The sequence below is a fragment of the Cynocephalus volans genome, chromosome 6 (genome assembly GCF_027409185.1).
Source record: "Cynocephalus volans isolate mCynVol1 chromosome 6, mCynVol1.pri, whole genome shotgun sequence".
Classification (NCBI taxonomy): Eukaryota; Metazoa; Chordata; class Mammalia; order Dermoptera; family Cynocephalidae; genus Cynocephalus; species Cynocephalus volans.
In genome coordinates, this window is record NC_084465.1 from 81953409 (window position 1) to 81981138 (window position 27730).

At 35.7% G+C, this 27730-nt stretch overlaps 1 protein-coding gene across 25 annotated transcripts in view; it reads left to right on the forward strand.

Moving 5' to 3' along the window:
• Nucleotides 1-27730, forward strand: part of HDAC9 (histone deacetylase 9) — an 899944-nt gene that overhangs the window by 529937 nt on the left and 342277 nt on the right. For all 25 annotated transcript variants that reach the window (XM_063101430.1, XM_063101421.1, XM_063101428.1 and 22 more), the window contains 4 exons: nt 3987-4102; nt 14194-14316; nt 17370-17580; nt 18172-18389. In XM_063101430.1, the coding sequence (XP_062957500.1) occupies nt 3987-4102; nt 14194-14316; nt 17370-17580; nt 18172-18389 (668 nt within the window). The remainder of the gene's footprint in view (nt 1-3986; nt 4103-14193; nt 14317-17369; nt 17581-18171; nt 18390-27730) is intronic.

Genomic DNA, 27730 nt, shown 5'->3' on the forward strand with positions numbered 1-27730 from the left:
TTTAGGTATAGTGTGACTTAAAAGTTTGAATAGATTAATTAGGAAAAACAAAATTTTAGTCTTCTATTCAATCCTGACAGATTGATATTCTCATCTGTAGAAGAGTATTAGTGATTGCAATGGGATTTTTTTTCCTTGAGGAATAAGAAATAGTGAAGAAGTGATCAATAGATGAAATTATTTTACTAGAGTTTATATTTATTTTTCTGTGTGAAATATAACCACTAATTTAGAACAATTGCATTCTAAGTTCAGAGTTACAGACTTTTTTTTTCTAGAAATATTATTAAGTAAAAATTTTAAGTAAGATTTTCTAATATGAGTAGAGGTCCTTGGTTGAGGAGTGGGGTTGGGAAGTGAACTTGTTATAATTAATGTAAAAGAATAAGCATATCAATTGTCTAGTGTAAATGGATATAGATTGTTTTTCTAATTGGAGAGACTAGGCTCCTCTAACAGAAAAACTTGGAAGAAAAGAGAAAAACTATATATATTGCTAGATTTTCTGCTTTATAATCCTAATATCTAAAGTCATTTATTTAAATATTTATTTATCCCAGTATTCTTTTCTATTTTCCTATTAGTTCATTTTCTTGATTATAACTTTTTCTCTACAGTCACTTTTCTTTCTTACCAAATTGCAGTGGAATTTATCTCAATAGTTATCTGAGTAATGATTACTCCTCATTATAAGGGTTATGATATGCCAGAGTTTTACCTGATTTGCTTTACATTTAAAATATAATATTTTTATCTTCTTAATTTTGTGAGATAATGAGTCCCCTTTTTTATGTCAGGAAATAATGTGTATTTGAAGAGAGGCTTGTGCATTTTTTAGACACACATTTCTGGTCAGTGAGTTGGGACTTGTGAATGCTCTGGTAGATGTTTTTAACTGATATGCTGCACTTAACGCTAAATGTCTTCGGAGGCTCTGAATTACCAGACATACAGCTGTCCTCACCTGTATTCCTTCCCATTTCTCTGCTAACTTTCATGTAATTTGGATGACCTCTGCTTGGATCTTAACACTAGCTATCTTTAGTATCTAGTCAGAGACCATCATAACATCATAGCAGTTAAATTCCCATTGCTGATATTCTCTCACCTTTATATCTTTTCTCTCTTCCCCATTTCATAGGTTCAAGTGTATGCTCTTTGCAAACCCATGCTACCTTTCTCCTCCCAATAGTTGACACAGAAGTCATTTGCCAGCTTCCTCTTTTTCAAATTCAAGGGTTTTCTGTCCCCTTTCTGCCATGTTCTTTAAAAATTCCAAGCATTGACTCATCCCTGTGTCTGTAATGCCTTCTCCACCCTCCCCTTCTCCATTGCCATTTCATGAACTACTCTTTTTCAAGCTTTGGTTATCATATCATTTCTTCTCTGAGGTTTTGTCAGTACTCCCAGAAAATCAGTTGCTACCTCTCCTCAGGTCCCGTCCAGTGTGATGTAGTAGAATACACTATTGCCTTGAATACTAATGTTTATAGCAGCGGCTTCTATGTAAGAAAATAGTTTGGTCTGAATATCACATAAAATAATATGAATAATAGAATTAAAAATTGGCAAGAGAGCATGTTTAAGTTTTTTTTTTTAATGTGGAAATGGGAATAAGATATTAAGGAGAAATCAGTACTTAGTCATATTGGAAAGACAAGAGTTAGGAGTTAGGGAAAAGACGCTCCTGTAAAAATTTTAAAAACATGTTCATTTTCTTTGTTGAAAGTAAACAAGGAAGAGGCAAAGATTTTTTAAAAGTATATTAATCAAAATGTAAGCAAGACATATAGACAGAAAGTCAGTGAGAAAGATGCATTTAAATATTTTATGATTCTAATAACTTGTTCAAATCCCACAATGAGTAAGTGGCAAGACCAGAATTCTGCCACCAATCTCACATTCCTTCCAGTGGCATTGCATTTCTGAGTAGAGAAATATTTGCAATTGAAAGCTGGGAATTATTGGTGTTCTGAGGGATGACAAGAAAATATTGCCTGGAAATTCGGAGTTCCCATTCTCTGATGGTGTGTGAGCCAGGCTTTGAGTTTATAGGTGGGATTGGGCCTGCAATGAAGTGGAGAGAAAGGAGGATAGAAAAGTATGAAATGGGAAAGTGTTTGTCACTTAGGAGAGTAGGTGATTTAATTTGACTGACCGCAGAGTGCAGTAAAGGCAATAGAAGGAAATAATGTTAGGCTCCGTTTTGGTGCAGAAGGACACAGTGAAAGTTGTCTCAGTATGATGCATTTGCCAAGAGTTTGGAAAAAAGTTTTGAGAGACTACTGGAGCAACTCTGAAGTAATAAGAGACTTTTCCTGTAGTTCATGAGAGAATAACAAGGGCTTATACTGAAATGATTGTAGTCAGACATAGATGAGAGATCATGTGAAGAACAAATGGAAAAGACCTCATTAGATTTGGGGTAAACAAAGGAATGAGGATGACTTTAAGGGCGGTGATAAGTACAGAGATAAGCAGAAAACATTTAATATTAGAATACATTGAAGTTGACACCCATGTAATGGAAGATTAAAAATGCCCAGCATTCCAGAGGAATCCTGGCTGAAATTTATGAAAGCTAAAGGCAAGAAACTTTCACAAGAGTGTCCTGCCTTAAAATAACATTTGAAGTCATGATATTGAGTGAGTTTGACAAGGGAAAGAGAAAAGGAATAAGGCCACAAACTTAGGTGAATTTATTTAGGAATTGGTAGAAAGAAAAAAAGTCAGGGAGATGGGAACAAACATGGAGGCGGAAAACATTATTGAAAAATAGGATATGGAGAATGATGGCTTTTGTCAGAAGCCTTCAGATTTGGGGGCATTTGAGAGAAGAGTTGCAGTTGGTAGTAAGCCACGTTGCCAGGGCTAGAAGGAATGAGTAGACATTATGAGAGCACACTACTTCTCGAGGATTATTAGCATGCTGTCAGACTAGAGGGACAATTCCAGTGGAGAAGCAAGGCCTGAAGATTCCAAATAATTGATGGAACAAAATTCTCAAACTGTGTCAGGGGATAGCATCATGGGTGAGAGTAAATGGCTAGTCTTGGAAAGGGGAGAAGAGGAGAAATGCTTTACTTTTGAAATGGGAAGGGTGAGGGAGAAAGAAAATATGCTGGTGGAAATATCAGAAGTATGCTTCTCAAATATCAGAACTCTCTGAAAAGTATGAGGCAAGGTAATTTGTGCAAAACTAGGTTGAAAGATGAGGCAACTAGAAAAATTTTGAAGTGAATGAAGGTAAGAAATTAATTATAACCCAATAAATAATTTACAAGCCTTGATAAGATGACTTCTCTAGCTATATTTCTAGAAATTGGAAATTTATATATATTTTTAATTAGGTGTTTAAAATTTTATTTGTTAAACTTAGGTAACTTCTCATCTTCTGGAAAATAAGTTGGGTTGACATAAGGTCAGATGGTGTTTTACAAGGCCATCAATGTGATGTAGAGATTCTACATTCTATTGCATTTTCTTCATACAACTTTGGTATAGCCTTGGAATATCAAGTAAAGAGCAGATTAAAACATAGCATTTGAGCACTTTTTTTCAGACACAACAGGAATGGCTTTGGGCCTCATGTCTAATGAGTTAGTTTTTTGATGTGCACAAGGTCATTATATATATCACTGTTATTTTTAATGATAGCAAAAGAGCAAGTGAGAGAAAATTCCTTTATTTTTTTTTCCTCATCAAAATCTTCTAGTACCCTCTCTAACTGCATGTCATTACTTCTCTAGAACTATTAGATACTACCTCGTATTTTGTGCAGTGAAAACAAAGGGGGGGAAGAAGTGGTATGAAAATTCAGAAGTGCTTCAAAAATTTTTGTAGTTCTTTCAGTTTAGTGAAGTGGTGCTTGTCATTCATGTAGGGGAAGATAAAATATTGTCCAGTGCTGTATATTACTTACAGTAACTAAAGTTCATCTTTGTATATTTTTCATGAATATATTTGTACTTCATGCTATTTTTCAGAATCCTCAGTCAGTAGTAGTTCTCCGGGGTCTGGTCCCAGTTCACCAAACAATGGGCCAACTGGAAACGTTACTGAAAACGAGACTTCAGTTTTGCCCCCTACTCCTCATGCTGAGGTAAGACCCTCATTATTTTGGTTCTTTTAAAAATTGTATCTCTCTTTAGCTATCTACTACAAAGTGATATTTCTCAGTTGAATTTTAATATCCAAGTGATATTTATGAATTGTTCTCTCCATTTCACAGGATATAAACCTATTAAAAAAACTGGTAGTTATTAACAAATATAAATATTATAAGCCTATAAGGAAAATAATTGACATTTTAATTAACTGGTATAAATAAACCTATAAGAAAAATAACTGATATTTATTAACTGATATAAGTAAATGTTGGTCGTTATGGACCTGTAAGAAAATAATTGATATTTATTAACATATAAGTTACTTAAATTATATAATTATATTTAATTAAATATCAGCTATTTTCTTATAGGTTTATAGTTTATGGAATTGCATAAACTTGATCTTATTTTTAAATAAGACAACCAGGGATGTTTGGATGGCAATCAGGGTTTGAAAAATATTGAAATGTAATCCTCAAGTAAAACATTCTTAGTGATCCTGAGTGTGCACTTTCCAATAGTTGTACAATGTACTAATCCTTCTGCTTGGTTGTTGGTTATTTTGATGACAGCAGACCCATCAGTAAGTAAAGACAACTTCATATAAACTTTTCACAAGAATAACCTAGCAAGGTGGGTTTATCCATGTGACCTGAAGAATAATGAAAAATAATTGGAGTGTTATAGTCGAGAGAGATAGAGGTCCACTGAGCAAGCATTTATATGCCAGTCATTTTGCCTGGCAACAGGGATATAAAGATGGACAAGATATGAACTTTGTCCTTGAAGTTGTTAAAGTAAATTCGTTTAAAGTTACACATGATTTACTGGAATCTATATTACAAGACTAAGAGGAAAGTGAATGTGGGAGTCAGCAAAAATTTGTCCGTGTAGCTTCTGTATTTAGGGTAAGCAAAGGCAACAGACTGAAAATAGCCACTCTTGGGGAATCAGTTGCTTTGAAGTCACCATCCATTGACTGAAAGCCTTAATTTTTCCTTTTTGTCATTATAATGTTTTCTTCACTATGCACTGCTCTGTGCAGAGAGAGCTGGTGTGATAAGTTCTCATAGATAACTGTGACATGCTTCTTCCTTTGTATTTTATAGTCATGGTACCTAAGGGCTGAAAGGGACTGGTAAATCTGATTGTTGGATTGCCTCTGTAGCTTTCCTGCCATGTGATTATCCAGCCTCTATTAGAATGCTTCTACTTATAGGAAGCTCACTTCACGGTCTCCTGAGGCAACCCAGTTGATTTTTTAACAGTTATCTTGACTGACAGAAGTGTCTTCTGTTCATTATGCCAAAATATCTGTTGCAATGTAATTTCCTTTATATCGTACATGCACACAAACACACACATATGCATCTATACTATAAAATTACTTATAAAGTTATCAGGCCAAAATATAAGTGAAGGCAGCAACCCAGAAGTTATCCTTGGTAAGAACAAGACTGAAGCTAGTGAAGCCACTTCTGCTCCGAAGACTTTTGCGTACTTGAGTTTTGAGCTCTGGTTTTCAAGGCCTTATGAAACTGGGGAGACAGAAGATAAAGCCCAGTAATGACCAAGGAGGATAATATAATAGGAGACCGTCCAGACTCTAAGCTGGGACCTCAAAAGCCCATGATCCCAAAAGCTACACTTGTGTGTCTCCTACCCACACTCCCAGAGCTGTCTTGATGCAGAGTAGCACAAGGGGAGGATTCTCTCCCTGAAAAGTTGTAACCGCAAGTTAGTCCTTATGGATTTGTAGCCCGAATCACATAACCTTAAGCCTGTTAATTTGTTTTAAAGTGGCTCCATATTTGTAGTCCCCCCAGGTGTCTGTGAAAAGCAAATGTAAAGTCTCTATGGAAGTATGCATCTTTATTCTAGATTACAAAAATTTCCCCCAAATAATTTTCCAAGGAACGTGAGCAGGGTAGATAGATACTCTCACTTAATGACCATCTTCCAGCTACTTGAAGTATAACATTCTGGGCCTCTACATTATCTCTGGCTTCCTCATCTGTTTTCTTGTTTCATACCATCCTGTTGCCCCTCTTTCTCTTTTTCATTATCTTTTCAAAAACATGATACTAGATGGAATAAATACTCATGTATGTTTGAAACCAGAGATGTAAATGAGATTATTAGACTATTGGTTGTAGGTATTGTCTATTGGTTAGTGCAATTATTTGTCAATATCGATCAGTGTACTGCAACCCTTTAATCAATTACCAGTAAAAGAACATCTTGGCCACAAGTTTTTTTAAAAGAAAAAAAATTTTAGATTTCCATTTCCTCTCAGTTTCAAGAATGTGATTCTCAGTAATTACAGAAACACCAGTGGATTTGGGGTCTAATCAGTCCCTGGATGGATTTTATGCCTTGAAAAATGAAAACAACTCTATACAGCTACATTCAACAATTAGCATGTATGCTTCTTAGAAATGCATTGTCACGGCAGTAAGTTTCAGAAAACCACTTACAGCATTATAGTATTTTATTAGGGTCAGAAACAGCAATACAATGTTTTGATTGGGACTATGTAGTAAAAGTATATTTTTAAAAGACAAAAGAATGATGAATACAAAATTGAGCATGATTTCAGGACATAGAAAGGGGGAAAATATGTTTTGATAGTTACTAAAGTCGACAATACATATATTCCCTCATTATAAATACATACATATGTGCATGCCATTCTTAGTACAACATATAAGAACAACCAAGAAATATGCATTGGTGAGATTAGAAGTACATGGAAAAGGTGACATTTTCTCTTTAAGCCCTTTATGACCTATTAAATTCGATTAAATGAGTGTACTAGATTGTGTGCCCATATCTTTAGATTTCAAATATATATCTATATATCAATGTATATATGATGTGTATAGTAGAGAATGTAAATTGAAGGAGTTTGATTATATTGTGTTAATCTGTTTTATATTCCCAAGACCTTTACTGTTACAAATAATGTTTAGATGCCCTAGCTTTTCAGCTAATTTTTGAACATATTCTGTCACTACAAACCTTTTTTTCCCACCCCCACTATTAAAAAAAAGAAAAACAAAACAGGAGGAAATGTGATTTAATGGAGTCTAAAAGGGTAAAGGTATTTCTTCAGGTCAGTGACAGGACATTCACCTCCAAAGCTGAAAGGCTAGTTCAAAAGCAAGCACTGACTTACCTCATAATGAATTAATTGTGTGCCTGAACTATGATCCAAAAGGCCAGGTGGGCAGACCTTTATGCACTGATGGGTAGCCTCTCTGTGGCCCAGAACAAAAAATGCAGTCCTGATGGCTAACATGTGGTTTTCTGCTGCATTGCATTTACAGAGATCTGTTGGGTAATTCATTCTGGGTAGGTGAGGAGATAGCAGAATTCAGACTGAGACTGTCAGTGAATTAATATCCTAGCTTTGTAACACTAAACACTTCCACCTAAACCAGAGGAGAAAAAAAAAATTCTCAGCCCTACTTGATTAACCATCATTTAGAATTTAGTATGATTTTTTACAGATGTCTTTTAAGATTAATATGTGATTTCATAGCAATAGAAATGTGTTAGGGGTGTGAATTAAGTACATTATTACACTCTTAAAAAAATTAGTTGTATACTTTACCATTTAAAAAATAAGAGCAATATAGGGCGGGCCCCGTGGCTCACTCGGGAGAGTGCGGCACTGTTAGCGCCGAGGCCACAGGTTCGGATCCTATATAGGGATGGCCAGTGTGCTCACTGGTGTGGGGCTGACAACATCGTGCCGAGGGTTGCGATCCCCTTACTGGTCAAAAAAAAAGAGCAATACAGGTGAGTTTTCATTTTAAATTAGTATGACAGTGTATATTTGAGTGAGCTCTTTATTCCATGATCTGTAGGTAGAAAAGCATGTCACCTAATTCTTTCAGAGCCCATGTAAATGAATGGGATTCTACCCTCTTTTGCTGCTTAAGTCATAGGAAAGTAAGCCTATCTCTATAGATCTTGAGCCGTAGATGAAAACAAAATTTTCTGTCTTGTAATTCACATGTCCTGTCTAATTTAGATAAAAGGAAGATAGAAGTAGGAGGAGAATTTACTCCTAAGTTGAGGCTCAGGAAACAGCACAGTGTAGTGGAATGGTTTGGAATGTATGCAAAGGCTCTGTGGGAACCCAGTTCCAAAATCAACTACTTTGTCATCATTGGTCAAGTCCCCAAATTTCCCCTGACCCTCAGATTCCTGATCTAGTAAAAAGTAGTAATTACGCTAACAGTTTTGTTACAGGGAATCAGTGTTCGGAAGGCAGGTGGTAAATTATGAAGTTCGAAACAAGTTCATTTTTTGTTGTTATTATCAATGCTGACTCCTGGTAGGGAAAACTCATTAGCATGTTTGTCTTCAAGCCAGCCACTTTCATGTGAGAGTGAGTCTCCATCTGCTCTGACCACTTCTGTTCCATTTCTTCTATTTCTTACATATGCTCAGTCCCAGAACTCAGATTGTTGGAGCTACTTGCCTTTTACTCATTTATAAACTTGGTTGGGGAGCTGAAACCTCAGGGATTTCTATTTCCAACTCCAGTCAGAGATGTCTTTACCTATCTAGTTACTTTATTGTTAATACTGTGGGCCTGTGGGTTCAAATATGTTTCCATGGATATCAGCACCATTACTTTAGATTCAGTGATTTATTTGATGGCTATTTTAATAGTAGCCAAGCTGCTGGTTTATTTCTAGTTGAACATTAGTGGCTGTCTCTGCTATGGTGTTTTTTTAAATAATTTTTTCCAGCAGATACAAATGATTTTTAAGAAAGATTCTAATAATAAGGTTAAGTGTTCTAAATTCATCTGAAATGTCACTTGTTTTGCCCCAATCTCACATGCCTCATCTGCCTGTTGTTTCACTAATAGTTGTTGTGGCATTTGCTGTAAATGTCATGCTCCCTTCTGAAGGGGTGTAGAGCTGTGGTTTTAGATGGCAGCAAATAAAACACTTTTCCCCACCTCAGGGAAATGAGATTGCTATGACCAAAGAACCATTTAGTATATGATTCTTATATCTATTAGGATAGGAATAACATGAGTCATTATTGTAAAGCAAGATCTTTAAGAAAACATCATTGCCTTTCAAATGCAAAGCAAACCTCGTTCAGATGATTTTTTTGGGAGGGGGACTCACAACCATTTTATAGTAATGAGTGCCCAGTAAACATGAAAACTCAGTAATTTTTTACTGCCCAAACAATTTTCTTTTTAATTAGATGTATATTTTCATTTCCTATCAGCTATCTGAAAGAAAAGTAGAAAATAAATATGATCTTGAAAAATACTGTGAAAGCCATAGGCAAACATTAAATCATTAAGAGGCTTTTTTTCTCTTTCTCTTTTTTTTTTTTGGTCCTTTATTAATGTGGCATTCCTTGTTTTTGAATAGTCTAGATTTGGGGGTTTGGGACCTTTTAAAGCCAAAGTTGATTGACACTTATGAGCATGTCTTAGTCAGAGCAGCTTCAGTCTTAGGCTGAAGGATCTGAAGTCCAGGGAAGGTGGGTGGCTGCCCAGAGTCACAAGCCAGTGAGTGGTAGAACTCAAGGGTAAGACGCTTAGGTCAAACTTCTTTTCACTAGTCCAGACTTCTTCTCACCAAAACTCTGTATATATATTTTTCTTTTTCTCATTCTCATACACATTGTAAATAATTTTGAACATACGGTAAACTGAAAAGTCTACATCCTCTTTTCTTGTTAGCTTCTTAAAAAGTAGGCAATTATTTACATACCTAATATTTAGTCAAGGATCATCAGTTGACTTCTTTGTGCTCTCAAGAGTGAAAAAGGTATTCATTTATCCCCCTCCATCCTCCGTCCTTCTTTCCGTCCTCTGTATCTCCTTTCCCCACTTCCGTTCTCCTTGCCCCTATAGGAAGTCATTCTCTCCTGTGTTTTTGCTTACATGGATTCTTACATCATATGTATTTTTCACTTTGCGTGCATGAATGTTAGTGGACATAAATGACACGGTGCTATCTACCTCATTATTGCACATCTACCTCATGTGTTTTTAGATCCATTCATGTCTTTATGGATGCAGAAATCCAGTGGTTTGCTTTGAATCATCATAAAAATCCATGGTGGGGGCTGCTCCATTTTACATACTCATTTCCCAGGTAGATGTCCTGGTAGCCTCCAATTCCCATCCATCACCAAAAAAATGTTTCAATATGTACCCGTAGACATCACCCTACAGCTTAATGAAAGAATTTCTTGAAGTTATAATTCCCAGCAAAGATCATTTCTCTCTGAGAGAGGAAATTATTGGAGAGTTTTGAGCAGAAGAGTCATGGTATGCAATACCATTATTTTTGTTCATAGTGCTGGATTTTTTTACCAGGATTGCAGTACCAGTCTACAGTTCCACCAGTGTGTAAGAACTCTTACCTTTCTCAATTCCCATGACACTTGTCACCGTCTATTTTTGTAATTTCTGCCAGTAACCATTTTGAAAGAGTTTCTGAATCTTCTAATTGAAACTAGTGTTTTCTTAATTTCCATGGTTAAATAAATAGCTGAGATTTTATTTTTAGTCTATGTGTATTTTATTCATCTGACTTACAAATTTTATCTATAAATAGCCTTCCAATTGATGTGATAGTGAGAAAAGAAATTAAATAAAATTTAGAAGGACCTTACAAAAATATGAGTAGGCCTCCTTTACCCCAGCACCTGTCTCAATTTATATCCCCTTTCCTAATGTCATGCTCTTTCTGGTGAAATGGTAGTTACCCATCAAAGCCTGGCTTAACAAGACACCTTCCTGTGTGCCATCGAAGAATTTAACCCTACTCTAAAATAGTAATTATCACAGGTTATTAGAGGCAGTTCTCTACTTTCCTGTGCACCTGCCTAGCATGTAAATTGGTGTGATATAGGACACCTTCTTATACCCAGCACCCAACATTGTTAATCTAACACAGAGGAGTTACTCAGTTGTTTTGTGAAGGTAAACTGACAGCCATTTATACATTTAATATTTCCATTTTACCTAACTACAATAAAAGTTTCTGGATCTGAACAGTTTTCAGATTAAAACCATCTTTTCCTTGTTTCAAGCTGTGAAATGTTGGCATCTTAGCACAGCACTGATTTACAGGCTGGATTAGTTTCAAAACTGCTTCCTGGAAAAATCCTGGCTTTGCCTGAAAATACTTGTGAGCTCACCACAAAGTTAAGGTGGGGTGGCCTTCCAGCCTTGCTTGAATACTGGTCAGGATCCTTCATTGTCTCGGTGGAGTAGTACTCCTTATAACTTGTTGGTCTGGCTTTCAAGTGTGTCAGTACTTAGTGTAAAATACGGCTCCGGGTTTTATTAAGAATCATTAACCTGGAACACATAGCCTGCTTCTATCAAAAAGCCTTAATGAGGAAAGCTGCATTTAAACAAGATAATTTGAGGAAAGTGATTTTTCAGTTCTAAGTCATCTGTGATTCTAGACATTGAGAGTCTACATAAACTCCGTGCCTGTTCCCTTATCTGTAATCCAAAAAGGTAAGCTAAGCAATGGGTCCTGAAGTTTCTATGATATGATATTATTACCAGTTAGTCTCTGTGGCAAGAACCAACTGTACCCAGCAGATAGGAAGGATACAGAACTTCTCTTGCTACCTCTGGAATTGTTCCCATGACTTGAAGATCCTCAATGTATATAAAGCCACCAGGGCTGTCCCTTATGCCCAGGTCAGCTGGCTCCTTTATTCCTTTCCATAGACCTAAGGACCTGAGTTTGTTTCCTCTTCTTCTCTAATGCTCCAGCCGTTCTCCTTACTTCTTTATTGTTGCCCGTCCTCCAACAGTGGCTGCTCAGTGGTGTGTACTTTCTGCAGCAGCACCTGACAACAAATCAGATAGCCTTGTTCAGTGTAAAAGCTTCATTGCTGATCCCACGGGGAAGCAGAATTGGGGAATTCTCTCAGTTTTGTCATCTGTAGCATGAGCATAATGGTAGTTTGAGAGAATGTAGAAGAATAGGTGAGCCTTCAGATAATCCCTGGCACAAGGCTTGGCACATGGTAGAAGCTGAAAATCAATGTACCATATGAAATATGCCACAGGAAATGGAGCCCCTCAATTTTTACATGCAACTGCAGGGGTCTGCAGTCCCAGAGTAAGAATATCCCCAAATCCCTTCACTTTAATGAAAGCTGGTGAGAACAGCCAGTGTCCTGCTGCCCCTATTACGTGTGAGAAAAAAATCTATTTCTCATTTTAGTGTAAGTCTGCTTCCTGTGATGAGGTGGGAGTGTGTTACAGAAATTCTCTCTGGGAAACAAAGATAACCTCCTTTGTGAGGTTATTCCCATAGTCCGTGTGAAATCTCAGTGCTGTTAGAAACAGCAAGAAATCTTCAAAGAATATTATACATTATTTAAAGTGTGGATTTTTCCACAATTTATTTTCTCTTTCATGAATACAAATAAGTGAATGAAATAGCTTTTATTTTAAATTACTATTTCCTGCTACTAAGCTACCTTAAAGTATTTTTACTTACTTATATGTTCTATTTGTTCTTGTTAGGTATATATTCTACACTTAACATTTGTGTTAGAAGTATATTTATGTAAGCAAAATTGTAGCTTGCCTTTTTTTTTTAGAGCAAATATGCAACTATTGCTGATAGCGCCTAAAAAAATTGGCAATCTCACACATTGTAATTTAAAAATCTTTTCGAACCATCTTTATGCTATGGCATTTTAGACAACTTTAATTTTGTAGAAGGTTGCATATAAAGTCAATGCAATGTTCATGGTTTCAATATAACTCTTGATTTTCATGCAGAAATATCTGACTTGTTTTCTCAAGAAGAAACAAAATCTGAGTTAGCTTGGAATTCCAAGTTGCAATGAGAAAACTCCACATTTAACCTTTTGCTCTTATTATGTTAGGGCTAGGACTCATCTCCAAACAAACGTATGATTGAAATGATGTTTTGGAATAACATCCTGTGTTTTGGTGGCGCATCACTCTTCAGTGACATTCAGAGGTTGCATTGTATTAGCACATGATATTTTCCCCAGTTAATTGATATCCCAGGTTTGTCCGGGGGAAAATCTACAGCTCCCCCAAACATGCTTGACAAGTTATTATATTTACTTTAGTCAAAGCCCGTGTGTGCAATATCCCTCTTGGAGGTGGTCTATTATTGGAGTCCCATATGCTTTTTGTTTGGGAAGAAAGCAGTCACTGTGTCATACTGTTACATGGAGTATTCTTTTTCAGGGATGTTGTTCCCTTGGGGACCATATCAGGCCAGAGTTCCTTAGTCTAATAAGACCTTTGTAACTCTTATTGTATAAATGTTCTGGGAGGGAAGCAAGAGTTAAACAGAAAATGTAATTCAAGCAACCAAATTAGGCCACATGTGGGAAAACATGACTCTTAGTATTAGATTTTAAAAAGGTATTTGTTGTAAAAAGCACTGTGATGCCAAAATGTTCAGGGTACCACAGTGTAAATGAAGGCTATTGTGGTGCGGGGAACTCATAACGTTTGCACATTTTCTTTGGTTTCTGAATATGAATGATCTAAAAAAACAGCACAGAGTTGTCTATAAATAAATTTTTATATTAAAAAAGATATGATTACTACATAAGCCTTATGTAGTGATATTCAATCTAAGGTTTTCTTGTATGAGTTTCCCACCAGTAAAATGGCATTGAATTCACATGAAGATAACGACTATGGCAGCATTATATATGTATTTTTTTCACTCAGTAATACAAAAAAGTATATATATTCATCAAGATTGCTAAATTTGATTGTTGTACTTTACCAGTAGATGACAAACATTCTGATCATATTCCATAAAACCAGAATTTTATAAATTAATTTTGCAAAATTAACATAGAAACCCTTTCTTCAGATTTTATAACTATGATGAAAAAGAATTTTATTGAATTTTTGCATTATAAGTCTTGGATACAGAAGTCATAAAATAAGTACCTAAATATTTTTCTTAATTATGATAATATAAAACCTATTTTCTGAAATGTGAATATTTTCCTGTAAAATTTGTGATATTATGATACTTTGAGACTTTTTTTTTTAAAACAGCAAATGGTTTCACAGCAACGCATTCTAATTCATGAAGATTCCATGAACCTGCTAAGTCTTTATACCTCTCCTTCTTTGCCCAACATTACCTTAGGACTTCCAGCAGTGACATCCCAGCTCAATGTAAGTCATTGCACAGCATCATCCTAAACCAGCCCTAGTGATATTTTCATAGTTTGATTTTAAATCGTGGAATTATACTGGTTCACGTAGTCATATATAAAAATAATAACTAACATTTACATGATGGTTTATAGCTTTAAAAAATGCACTGTCTAGGTATTTTATTTTAGTAGCTCCACACAACCATCCCATGAAACAGAGATTACAGTCCACACTTTTACAGTAGAAGAAGCTGAGACTTGGAGAGTTTAAAAACCTAAGTAAGATTAAGAGACCTAGATCACAACCCAGGCCAGTGCTGAGAGATATCACTTCTAAAGCACAGCAGCATATGTTTATAGAATTTATTTTGTGAATGACTTTATTTGGAGAATTTAAGTTACTGACTCTGTGGTATTGAAGAGTACATATCTGGAAAAACTCTCCAAGAACAATGTTAAACTATTCCCAGGAGACTCAAAGGTAATCAATTAGTTTAAAAGTCCTGACAACTGAAATAGGATCGTTTAGAGGTAATTGTCCTACTAGGAAAAGATAGCAACAATTATTTTATGCACATTCCCTAAAATTTTATAAATTTTAGTTATAAAAGATTTGTGAGCCTTATGCAGAATAATTCCTCTCTGAAATGTTAGTAAATTAAGTTGTACATATACAGAGGTCGTGTGATACGTTAGGTTTAAAGAGAAATTTGTTCCAACCTTTGTCCCCAATTTTGCCAGTCTTTAGCATCAAGACTTCCACTGAGTCCAGCGTGTCAGATTCACATGTATGTTTAATGCATATTGTAAAATCAGTCTACGTGATATTTTATTATCTGGTATTTTTTAAGAGTGTAATGTTATCTTATGTGATACTGTGATCTTACATCAGCGAGGAGAAAGCACAATTTGGATATTGTTTTATATCTGGAGATTGACAAAGAAAGACTTGAAAATCCTGAATTCGGTTGCACCCTTCAAATTCCACATGAAGCATTTGTAAATAATTGACTCTAGCAAAAAGAAAAAAGGAATTAAGAATAAAACCAAAAATAAATATTAATGGGTAATAAATTCAGTCTTCACTTATTAAAAATTATTTTTCTCCTATTCCTATTTTTTTCTGTCTCTGCTGATAAGTAAATACTAACCCCACAACTTCTGGGACACAAGGACAGGCATTTTATTTCCATTACTTTTTGCATGTTCTAAGTTATTCCTTACTAACTCACACATGCACCCCTTTTAATGTGGTCAGGGAAAATTTTTTCCCAAAGGACCAAGAGCTAAAGCCAGACCATTTAATGTTTCAATGGTAATACAATTTGGTACCATTGGATGAATAAACCAATGTGGTTTGGATTAAAGTTTCATTTTTCTTTGCTTCCATTTTGGTGTGGATGAGGCCATCACGATTAATTTTTCAAGCTGAGCATGGCTTTGGAAAGAGATCTCTAATATTCCATTTCCCCTCTGAATAGTGGGAAAGTTTAAGAGAAAGAGACCAGGACAAGGAATCACTTCTAGATTAAACATTACATTGACTTGCTCTGTGACTCAGGCAAACCATTTACCTCTTTGTCCTTCAATTTCTCCATCACTGAAAATTGCTTTGCTTCCCTGACGCACAGCAATTTTGAAAGATGAAACATGAGTTTTGAAAAGAAACATGCCACATAATTTTGAGGCTGCTTTTATAATACCAAAATGACCACCATTCATTAAATTCTTTGAAAAGTATAATTCTTTATTGCTATTGATGATATAATTATTATTGCCTTATTACTGCATTATCATACATTTCAAGTTCTTAATAACAATTTTACTTAATATCTGATTTCACTTATAGTCTACTTTATTATACAAAAGTATCTGAAGTGTCATTTTCAATATTTAGAGACTTGGGGATCTGTTATGAATTAATATAAAAATACATGTTTAAATCAAATTCTTGCATATTTTATACCTCCTTTTATTGAGTTACTTTGAGAATTTCATTTAAAAAATTAAATATTGGAAACTTACAGCTCCGTGAACTTATTAGAGGTCATGTTGAGAAAGGGTGAATTGTTTCTTTTGGTTGAAACTCCAAAATTGCAAATCATTTTATCTCTAGCTTCTTAATCCCTATGATATAGTTTTTAGTTTATTTTAATGAATTTTCCGTTTCCAATATACCTTTTACTTAAGCAGTGTATTTTAAAATATTTTAGAAATAAACTTCCCACTCATTAAGCCTGAAATTAGCATCATTTGTTTGTTTGTTTGTTTGTTTGTTTGTTTGTTTTAATTAATTTATTTATTTTTATTTTATTTATTTATTTATTTATTTATTTTAATTTTATTTTGTCAATATACATTGTGGCTGATTATTGCTCCCCATCACCAAAACCTCCCTCCCTTCTCCCTCCCCCCTCCCCCCCAACAATGTCCTTTCTGTTTGCTTGTCGTATCAACTTCAAGTAATTGTGGTTGTTATATCTTCTCCCCGCCCCCCACGGTTGTGTGTGTGTGTGTGTGTGTGTGTGTGTGTGTGTTTGTTTAACTGACACATAAAAATTATATATATTTATGGAATACAACATGATACTTTGATATATGTATACATTGTGGAATGGCTAAATCAAGTTATTTAACATATGCATTACCTCATGTACTTGTCATTTTTTGGGGGTGAGAACCCTTAAAATCTACTCTCTGAGCAATTTTCAAGTATACGATATATTGCTGCTAACTCTAGTTACCATATTGTACAATAGATCTCTTGAACTTATTCTTCTTGTCTAACTGCAATTTTGTATCTAACATCATTTTAAACATTTTTTTAAAAAACCTTTTTAGGTGTAATGCAATGATACCCAATATAAATTCTCTCCAGTACTTCAACCCTATATTTATTTCTCCTTTGTTAATTTAAAAGACATTCCATTATACATTTTCCTGACTCAGCCACTAAGTGAGATGGGTTTTTGTTTTGGGAAATTATGGCATAAGAAACTCATCTAATGATAGAGAGACCTTGTGACCACATGGGTGAAAGAGGATTAACATCTGTTTTATTTCTTGACACAGGCTTCAAATACACTGAAAGAAAAGCAGAAATGTGAGACCCAGACACTCAGGCAAGGTGTTCCTCTGCCTGGGCAGTATGGGGGCAGCTTCCCAGCGTCTTCAAGCCATCCCCATGTCACTTTAGAGGGAAAGCCCAACAGCAGCCACCAAGCTCTCCTGCAACATTTATTACTGAAAGAACAAATGCGACAGCAAAAACTTCTTGTGGCTGGTAATTAATAATGGCACCATTTGCGGGTCATTTTAGGACTTTTATTGTAGCAGTAATCCACTGTAATGTCTCTTTAAGACATTAATAAAGGTCTTCAAAACCTTAATAAAGATTTATAGTGCTGTACCAGGGTCTCCCTGACACCCGGTACTGTGACAAAGGCTACTATCCTTATTTATTCCTCCAGATTCGTGATGGGGAGAGTGGGGGGAGGTGGTGTGGGAGAAACTTACCTGATTTTACCTTTATGTGTACCAGATTGAACTCCTGGTGGGTCATATGGTCAGATGCATACCTGTCCAATGCTTTGGCATTTCTATCTTCCTGAACCCAACCTGGCTTTCTGTTGATGTTTGCATGGTTATCACTACTTTTCATATTATTTATCCCATATATTTATTTTCTTTGGTTTCTTGCCTTTTCTTAAAATTATACGTGCGCGCGCATGTGTGTGTGTATGTGTATATATACTTGGTACTTTAAAAAGTTTATGGAAATATCCATAGTACTTTTCAATTCTGTTCTTCCATGAATTTCTTGAAGTATGTTGGGGCACATGCACACACACACACATATATATATTTTTTTCAGGTGGAGTGCCCTTACATCCTCAGTCTCCCTTGGCGACAAAAGAGAGAATTTCACCTGGCATTAGAGGTACCCACAAATTGCCCCGTCACAGACCCCTGAATCGAACCCAGTCTGCACCTCTGCCTCAGAGCACATTGGCTCAGCTGGTCATCCAGCAGCAACACCAGCAGTTCTTGGAGAAGCAGAAGCAGTACCAGCAGCAGATCCACATGAACAAAGTAAGCCTCCAAGCCACGTCAGATTATCATAACCCCCAGTTTGGAAATTGGGGATCTCTTCACTGATATGGGCATATAAGGGGAGAATATTGGTATCAGTCACAGCAAAAAAATTACCATCCAAGCCATGCTACCTGGGCTCAAGGACACCATCACATTATCAGTGTATTCACCATCAATACATGCATGGACGTTTGTAGCAAAATTGAGTTTATAGATTAGCAAGGTCATTTGACTGAGTACCTATTTTAATACATAAGCATGTACAGACAAATGTGCATGGAGCCCCAGTTTTTAGTATTGCAATAAAGGCTTGAGGCAGAATTGAATGTGGGGGTTTGACATGTCAAAAAGTTTATACAGGTGATGACAGGTAGGACAAGGTAGCCAATAAGGTATTTCTAAGCAACTTGTGCACATCTATGCTACATTTATTTTTTAGTATACCCCACTTCATTCCAAAAAGTGTTTGAAGCAGTTTCTCAGAAATTTGTGATAATTTCTTTCTGGCAGCCCTATTGTGGCAGAAATGGACAGTGGATGTCTGTATCATACCACTTTGTTAGGAGCTCTCCTGCTGAGGCAACCACAAAGAAACAGGGATTGCAGTATAACGGTATCAGACAAGCCAGTAAAGCATTTTCTATGAATTCATAAGCAAAATGATACTAAGGAACCTGGTCTGTACAGTTTTGCCAGTACTCTAGCTGTGGTAAGCGTACAAGAGCCGAATTTTCTCATTCCTGGAAAATTTCTGGAAAATATTAAGATCCCGAGTATTCAGATTCTTTTCCCTCACCTTTGTACTATATCACCTAGAAGTATATTAAGGAGGTGTAAAATGTATTACGTTGAGAAATGATACTCTGTTTACTGATAAATGGGTAGTTAGATCTTGGCTTCGTGCTAAATACCTTATTGTATTGTGTTGTAAAACAAAACAAAATAAACCCTCCTGGGCAAAGGTCTAATCATCTTTCTGTTGGCAGTAAGAGAAGGAGCCTTATTGCAACTGTTGCTGGAGTTTTCCCCTACTTTTTGGTTTCCATCTCACCAAGGGCAGAGCCATGAATAGTGCATGTGCTGAAGAACACATTACTGAACAGAAATTCTTCCAGGCTAGCCCTTTGCTGCTCTCAAGAATGATTCATTATGTGTAGGATTAGGATGTTGAGGGGTGGGGGTGGCTGGCAGTGGCAATTGTCTCTCCAACCTTCTTTCACTAGACGTTGCAGATTCTTTCTATATCATCAGATTAATGCCTATTTTACTGCTACAGAATTTCTCTAAATTTATCAAATCATTTCATATAAAACTATTTTGTATCAAATCAATCGTGTTGGGAGAGCACCAACTTCCTTCTTTGCCTAATGGCATGATGCTCATTGACTTGATGTGCCTCTGCATGTTTGCTGTATTATGGTAGAGTTAGATTTGTTTATTTGCTTTGTGGTCTCTCAGCACAACTTAAAATTACTAGGTGTTCATGAAAAATTGTCCAGCGTCCAGTGTGAGAAATTTATGTGGGAGGGAAGATTAGGAATCCAACATTTGGCCTCATACTATTTTGATATGTAATTAGGTTGGTTTATAAAATTAGTATTGGATTATACATATAGTTTACTGCCACTGTTGGTTCTATTTCTTAGAAATATGTGGATATGTATATTTTGCTGTGGGTAAATTAGGTAAATTGATCCCTCTGAAATTGTGGTCTACAAATGATTTCTATGAATACCTTTAAGATATTTTGGAGTACAGTTTTTTATGGCCTAGAGTTGCCACTGGTTCAGATTCAGATGGTATGCTAATATCAGAATCTTTCTCTTTTATTACCACACTAGAGATTTTGACAGGCAGATGCTAACCCCAGTCACATGGATAAAACTAAGATGAAAAGCAAGTATTTGCATTTTAGCAACGAGAAAAGCAAATCTTATCAGAGTACTTTTCACATGTGGAGCTGATTCCTTGGAATCTGTTAAGAATTCTTCCCAAAATTAGAAACAAACCTATACTTTTAGGTACATGTTTGTACAGTGGTTTGATTATTAAAACTTGTCTTAATTAGGTAAAATGAAGACCAGAAAACTTCAAAGTACAAAGCTGATCTTTGTATGTTAACCCCTATCAGTTTGGGTGTTTAGATTACTCAAGCAGGTCACCAGTTGGCTTTTCTCCAAGTATGTATTCCATATGTTTAATCAAGTTGGCATACACACTGGGTAATCTCCAGATTTTGAAAATATTTTATCTGCCCTCGATTGTCTGAGAGAACAGAGAAGAATCTTATTTAAGAAAATATTGAACCTCTGTCCTATTCTGAAGTATTCACATTTGAACCATTGATAAATGAATAGCTACTGTTCACCCTTCTCCGTGAGGTGATGGGAATGTTTATTTCACACTGGATAAGGGCCCAACTTAGATGCCAACAGCTGACACATTTATGCATAATGTATTTATGTGTATTCTATCTAACCACTTAGAATACCCATTAGTAAGTAATAACCACAGAAAATTTATGTTATTTTTTCCCCTTTACCATGTACAAGCCTTTATTAAATCCATTCAAACTGGAGCCAAGTAGGCGATATCATGAAAACATAGTCCTTACTCTTGAGATGCTTATTATAGTAGGACATATAGGCCCATAAGAACATATAGGTATGTAAATGACATATTTTAAAAAGGCTTTTCCTTTTATTCCATCAACTTTTTCTATGGTTCTTTTCCAAGGAATTTAGGGAAGCAAAAAATGGAGGAGGAACAAACAAAAAATTAGTAGGTTTGTCTCTAAACCTACAGCAGATTAAATATAATTGGTCTTCCTGCTATGAAATTTGTAATGATATGTTTGAAAGAATTAGAAACAAACATATACTTTTAGTAGCAAAGTTGGTACAATGATTGACTTATTAAATTTTGAAGAACTTATATTTTGCTATTTTAATGTATTTATAAAAGCAGCCATTCATGTTCGGTATAACTATACAATGTAAACATTATTAATCATATCAAATAATTTACCTACCTATTATTGCCTTGTACTTAAATGACATTTACATGGGATATTTGTGTGTCCTAAGGTTATTTGCCTTTTACAATTATGGTGTAAGCACTGAAGGGCTTAGAAGAAATAGCCCTGGAATGGGTTTATGTAGTATTTTTATTGTTATATCTGCCAGTAAATAACAAGGAAAGTTAGAAAGGAGAGTGCTGGGCTAGAGAGGAAACCCTGTCAGAATGATTAATCTCTGCTCATGAAAATATTCTATTTTAACTGAAGTGTTTTGAGAAGTTTAATCATAAGAAAATCATGGCTTATAACATTTGTTCTTTTGTTTTTTTGAGATGCTTAAAAAGTTCAGAAATGTATTAAACAATTTCTGTTGCAACTATGTGGCACATAGTTGGTGTGATGATGACTTACATTTTTGTAAGCCTTTTCAAAAACTCAAGAGTTTCTTTATACTAGCATCAAAAGAAGTCTGTTGCTTTTGCCAGTATATTTTGTTTTTCTTGTTGGAGGAGGGAAAAAAAAGCATTTCTAAAATTGAATTTTCCCCAAAGTCCAAAAGAGCAAACAAAAAATAATAGTATATTGATAATTTTCTTTTAAGCCCATTTCAAGTTGAAAGAGTACCACAGGTTTTTTTTTTTTTTTTTTTTTTTTTTTTGTCTTTTTCTTCTGGCAAAGTAAAACTGTGATTGATGAAAACAAAACACATCACGGTTACTTGGACATATTGATGACTTTAGAGGAGTCTTCTAACCACTGCCTGAAAAATACAAGGGCAAATGTCTAGTCACACCACTCTGAATGATATACAGAAATTTTCAAACGTACCTTCAAGCATTTTTGCTGTGAGATAATTTGACATAGATCTTGCCCCACCCCCATCCCCATGACAACATTATTCTTTGAATTATTTCTCTGTTATAGTGTTGATAGGACAGCATTGCTTCATACCTAACAGTTCGTATTTTAATTAAATTTTAATCCCCCTTCTAATATCTATGTTTTTTGTATTCATTTCAACAAATCTATACGAGCAGAAATTTTAAGAAAATTGTTTAGTATGTATTGGACTGAAATATTAATCTGTGCATGTATCCCTTTCAACAAATCATTATTGACTTCTTATTTGTGAAGACACTTACAGGCACTAAGAAAACAACATTTAGTGTCTTCATGGAGCTAATAAGATGGGCAAAGGGGGCAAGAACTATTCAAGTAAACAGTAATACAATGTGTTAAGTATTAGGGTAGGGAACATGAGGAAAGAAATTGATATCTTTGAGGAAATAAGACTTGAGACTTATTTAGTTACCTTTCCTGGTTATCTTGTCCTTATTATATTTCTTTTCATCTTTCCTCTTTCTCTTCCTTCCTTCCTTCCTTCCTTCCTTCTCTGTGATAAATATCTTGTGCATTCCTAAGACTGGATATCAGCCAACAATTTAACAAAAAGAACACATAAATAATGAGATGATATCTTATATATGTCAAGGTTGAGTCTAGATGTAAGTATTTATTACATATTTATTACTATGACACTTGGGCATTTTGGCATGAGTACTATTTTATCATAATAAAAATATTTCTAAGACAAGACCAGTAAATGGAAGGCCAAGCAGATGTCCTGTGTTGCCCTTCCTAAAATAGGTAGATGTTATGTTCTGACAAGCAAAGCACGAGTATAATTACACTCAAATGCTGGATCTGAGCAAGTGGGAAGCTTTCATTAGTTTTTGGAAGACAATTCGGCCTTTTATTTAAGTAGTATATGTTTTGTTCCTTTTTTTGATGTAATTTTCTAACATAAATGTTTCATATTCTCCATAACCCCTCATGATTCATACCCATTCCTTGTCCCCAACTATCCATCTGCAGCAACCCAGGAGGGTATGTTCTTTCATGCCTGTGGTCACATACAAACATAGCATACATGCTTGTGTGTGTGTGTGTGTGTGTGTCTTTCTTTGTAAAGTGTCCCTGAAGGCAGTTCTAACAGAACCATTTTGTTCTCTGTTGATAAGTGTGTATTTGCCAAGGAGATTAATTTGAAGAACAACAATTCTTGAGGTGTGTATATTCTAAAAAGTTTACATTTTTTGAAGTCACTCTTCATGTTCTCAGACAACAAGCAAGTTTTTCATATTAGTATTATTCTAATAAATATAATTCTATCAGTGATTTACTTGTGGGCAAACTAAAATTTTAAGTATAATTAGATAAGGACCATGTATCAATATTGCTTTTTTGCTGCAACTGTTTCTACTAGTGTACCTTTTCCTCCTTTGCTTTTATGTACTGTGCATCTTTCCAGCACCTTCTCCATAGGTACCTTGAAGGTAGGGGCCATTTAAATAATGCCAGCACCTTTTAATATGTAGGCTCTACTATGAGCTGGACTCTATACCAGCATTCTTATGACTATTATCCCTTCAACCTTAACAACTCACTTTTTTTTTATTTCAAGAAAGTTAGTTTTACAGGGCTTAAGTAGATTGAACAAGGTGACAGGGCTAGCAGTTGACAGAGCTGGAATTCCGACATAGGTTATATGACACAAAAGCCTATTTTTAACCACTTGTGCTTATGATTTCAGTTTTGTTTTTACCAAGCATGAGACAAGCTTTTTCTAATTTTACCTTTGCCCAAAAGTAGAGAACTCACAATTAAAAACAAGGCAAATAAATATAAAATGGACTGTTATGTTATTTTTTGTGTGTGTTGGTTTAGATTTGCCAGGGTGAAGAAATCTTCTTTTCCAACCCTACTTCCCAACTTCTCATGCATGCTATCCGTGCAGATACTCACTTGGCAGGCTTTGCACATGGACCCAACAGTGGGACATTCAGATGTCCTGTGGGATTATTTGTAAGTCTTTCCAAATGGTGCAGTGTGAATGCAGTTTACAGCCAACTACAGCTAGGCCGCATTTTGTTCCTTTCTCCCATGTTACATTGCCTTAGATTGTACAAACCTTCTCACAGGAGTTCTTAGCAAGCCCGAAGCTGGGCTTCTACTTACTTCATCAGGTTCAACTGAAATACGAATGTTGGCATCTCTTCTATGGGTGGTGGGAAAATGCCTTGTTTTAAGTTTTGAAAAATGGATGAGTAGAAACATGAACTGGGCTTTCATTTAGGAAAGGAGGCATTACTGTTGTCAGGGTTGATTTCTCTCCAACCATTTGACAGTTTGTTTCCATGAAGAGTCTTTTAATCACCAATTTAAGATTACATTTTGCCCATTAGATGGATAGTATGTCCAAAAACTTTAGCAAGCAATGAAAGGCACTCTTAATTTTATAACAGTAAAAAGCCTCGTAGATTATTTATCTATCTGTAGAGGTTTATAAAAGCATCTTTGACTTTACCCTTAAATAGATGCTGTTTCGACATGATTAGCCCAATGTAAATAGATCCTTGTAGGCATGTAGTGGGCTTCACAAAATTCACTTATGCTACAGTACCAGCTTACATCATCACAGAGAATTCATATAGAAGTATTTCACTATATAATTACAAGCTGATGGTTTATAATATACAGAAAATGGCTTGTTGTTTTATTATTAGATGTGATGAAATCCTGTGTTTGGAAAAGAAACTAAATGACCATTTCAGGGGATTAATGTGTAGCATTCATAAACATTCCCAGTGCTGCTTTCATAACTTGAAGACTAAGGGAAGGGACCTTGACCTTTCCTTTTCACTCTGCACTGTTAATCTAGTCAGAGGCGCTTTTACTGAATGAGAAAAACAATAGTTGGACATGACTATGAGGTAAGAAAATAGGAGAAAGAAGAATATCTGGGGAATTAAACCATGTGAGTAGTTTGACTGATGTTGATTCCAGGCAGTTCAAAGGGAGAGGGAAGCTAAATAATTTGGTTGTTTCCCAACCTTGACAAATAGTTTCATTTGACAGAATGAAATAATTAAGCCTTGCTAAGGAATTTTTAATATAGCTAAGTGATTTGTGGACATAAAAATCACCAATGTATAGCAGTCTCTTTGTTATGGATTTTGGTAGTTTGTAAGTTCCTGATTGTAGTTCCTTTTTTTCCTGTACCTTTTGGCTCTTTCTCTAAACACTTATAAAATCTGAGGAATTATAATGACCCCGAAATGCCATCTGGCCTAGAGAATTCCTCTTACTTCAGACAGAACTGCATCCAGAGCTATTCTCCAATCTCCTAAATTTACTGCTACTCTCTTGTTATTACCTTGGTTGAATCGACCAGCAGTGAAAACACTTCTACAAAAAAATTTATTGGCGTGGGATAATCAATGATATTTCACAGAGATTATCTATTAACAACCATTATACTGCATACTAGAAATGAAAATAAAGAGGGCATGTTTTTTCCTTTGAGTGGCTCATAGACCTGCAAACAGGTAATTATAATCAAAGATGGTTCAACATAATGCATAGCCCATATCAATTGCAAAGTCTAGATTTCTTGATAGCCTTTCCAAGAGAAATTTTTGAGGTCTTGCACAGTTATTTGTTTTGAAACTTTAATCAAGCTATTCAAACTGTTTGTCCAATAACTCTCTAATTCACAAAGTTTAGAGGTTTATAGTAAGCATTACAATAGAGGATGGATCTGAAAGTGCTTTGTAAACATGGTAAGTGCTACTGAAATCTGAAACAGTATTTATATTCTTATATAGCATTATAGTTCTATTTTCCATATTCTGTCAATAAATATGGTTGTCTGGAAGTGCTGGAATATTTCCAAAAAAACACATTTCCCACTTGTGTCAATATTGCATCAAGCTACTTTGTCAGAAACCAAACCATCAAATTTTGTTCCAGCTCTCATGTGTCTCTGTATTCATCGTGAAGCAGACCTTATTTTCTCTTTGGAAAGTATTATAGTTAATGATTGCATGTTTTATTGAAGTATAATTTACACAAAGTAAAATTTATTCCTTTTGCTCTACTATTCAATGAGTTTTGATAAATACCTATTGTCATGCGATTACTACAATCAAGACGTAGATCAGTTCCCCCAACTTCCAAAATTCCTGCCCCTTTGTAGTCAATTTCTATCCCTATCCCCAGCCCCTGGCAAGGTGGTTGAATTTTTTTTTTTTTTTTTTTTTTGTCTTTTTCGTGACCGGCACTCAGCCAGTGAGTGCACCGGCCATTCCCATATAGGATCCGAACCCGCGGCGGGAGCGTCGCCGCGCTCCCAGCGCCGCACTCTCCCGAGTGCGCCACGGGCTCGGCCCAAGGTGGTTGAATTTTTGACCAAGGAGGGAACATAAAACAAATCACAAGAATGGGGGGCGGTGCCTTTTAAGAGCATGCAAACATCAGCCCTTAGTGGTCTAAACCATAAAATGTTCAAGCAAGAAGGGACACAAGGGATATTTTCAGAGATCATAAGCAGGCAGTCTATGGACAGGACCCATTCCATGGGACTGCTGTCTTTGGCCTAACTGGTATGTTAAAAAGCATTTGAGTTATTGGTCAATCTTTAAAAATAGAAAGATTTCAAGTAAAAATCTGGATTTCTGGCATTCTCTGAAAAATTGAAAAGTCTGACCACACTGAGCCCACATTTCCATGTGATAATTATCATCTGAGGTTTACTCTTGGTCACCCATTTGAGATGGGGCTTGCACTGCTCTGCAGTTTACCAAAACAAGGGATTGATTAGTGGGGAGAAAGGGAGACGTTTATGAGTCGAATGATTAGAGGATCATTGGTTTTGAGATCTTAACTATTTTGAGACCCACTGAATACCACCAAGGATTAGCAAAGATGCCTTTCCTCATTGTGCCTCTATTTTTCTACCTTTAAAGTGGAAGGAGGAAAACTTTGAAAGAACAATACTCTCAACTGAAGATCAGAAAGGAGATTATCAGGGAAAAAACAATCTATTATGTACTATAAAAGGACATAAATTGACACAGTTTTGGAAGAGAAGGAAAAACAGCTCATTTGTATTCTAGTTTAGAAAATCCTCTAGAAATTCTCGTTACACTCTCCTGCTGAGGACTGTGTGTTCTGAAAGTTCAGTCTTCCTGTGTCCACATTCGCCTACAGTCTTCTAACGCTGTCAGAGTGATCATTTACAAATGCGAATCAGATTATGTCATGGTCTTGCTTAAAGCTCTCCCGGTGCTTCTTCTTGTTTGTAGGATAAATTCCAAACACCTTTATGTGGCCTGCAAGGCTGTCATATTCTGGCTCTTGCCCCTGCCCCTGCCCTCATCTTCTACTTCTTTCCCTTACTCTCTGAGCTTCAGCCATGCTGGCCTCCTCTCATGTCTTTGGGGAATCTCATCCCATCTCCAGGAGTTGTGCCAGCCAC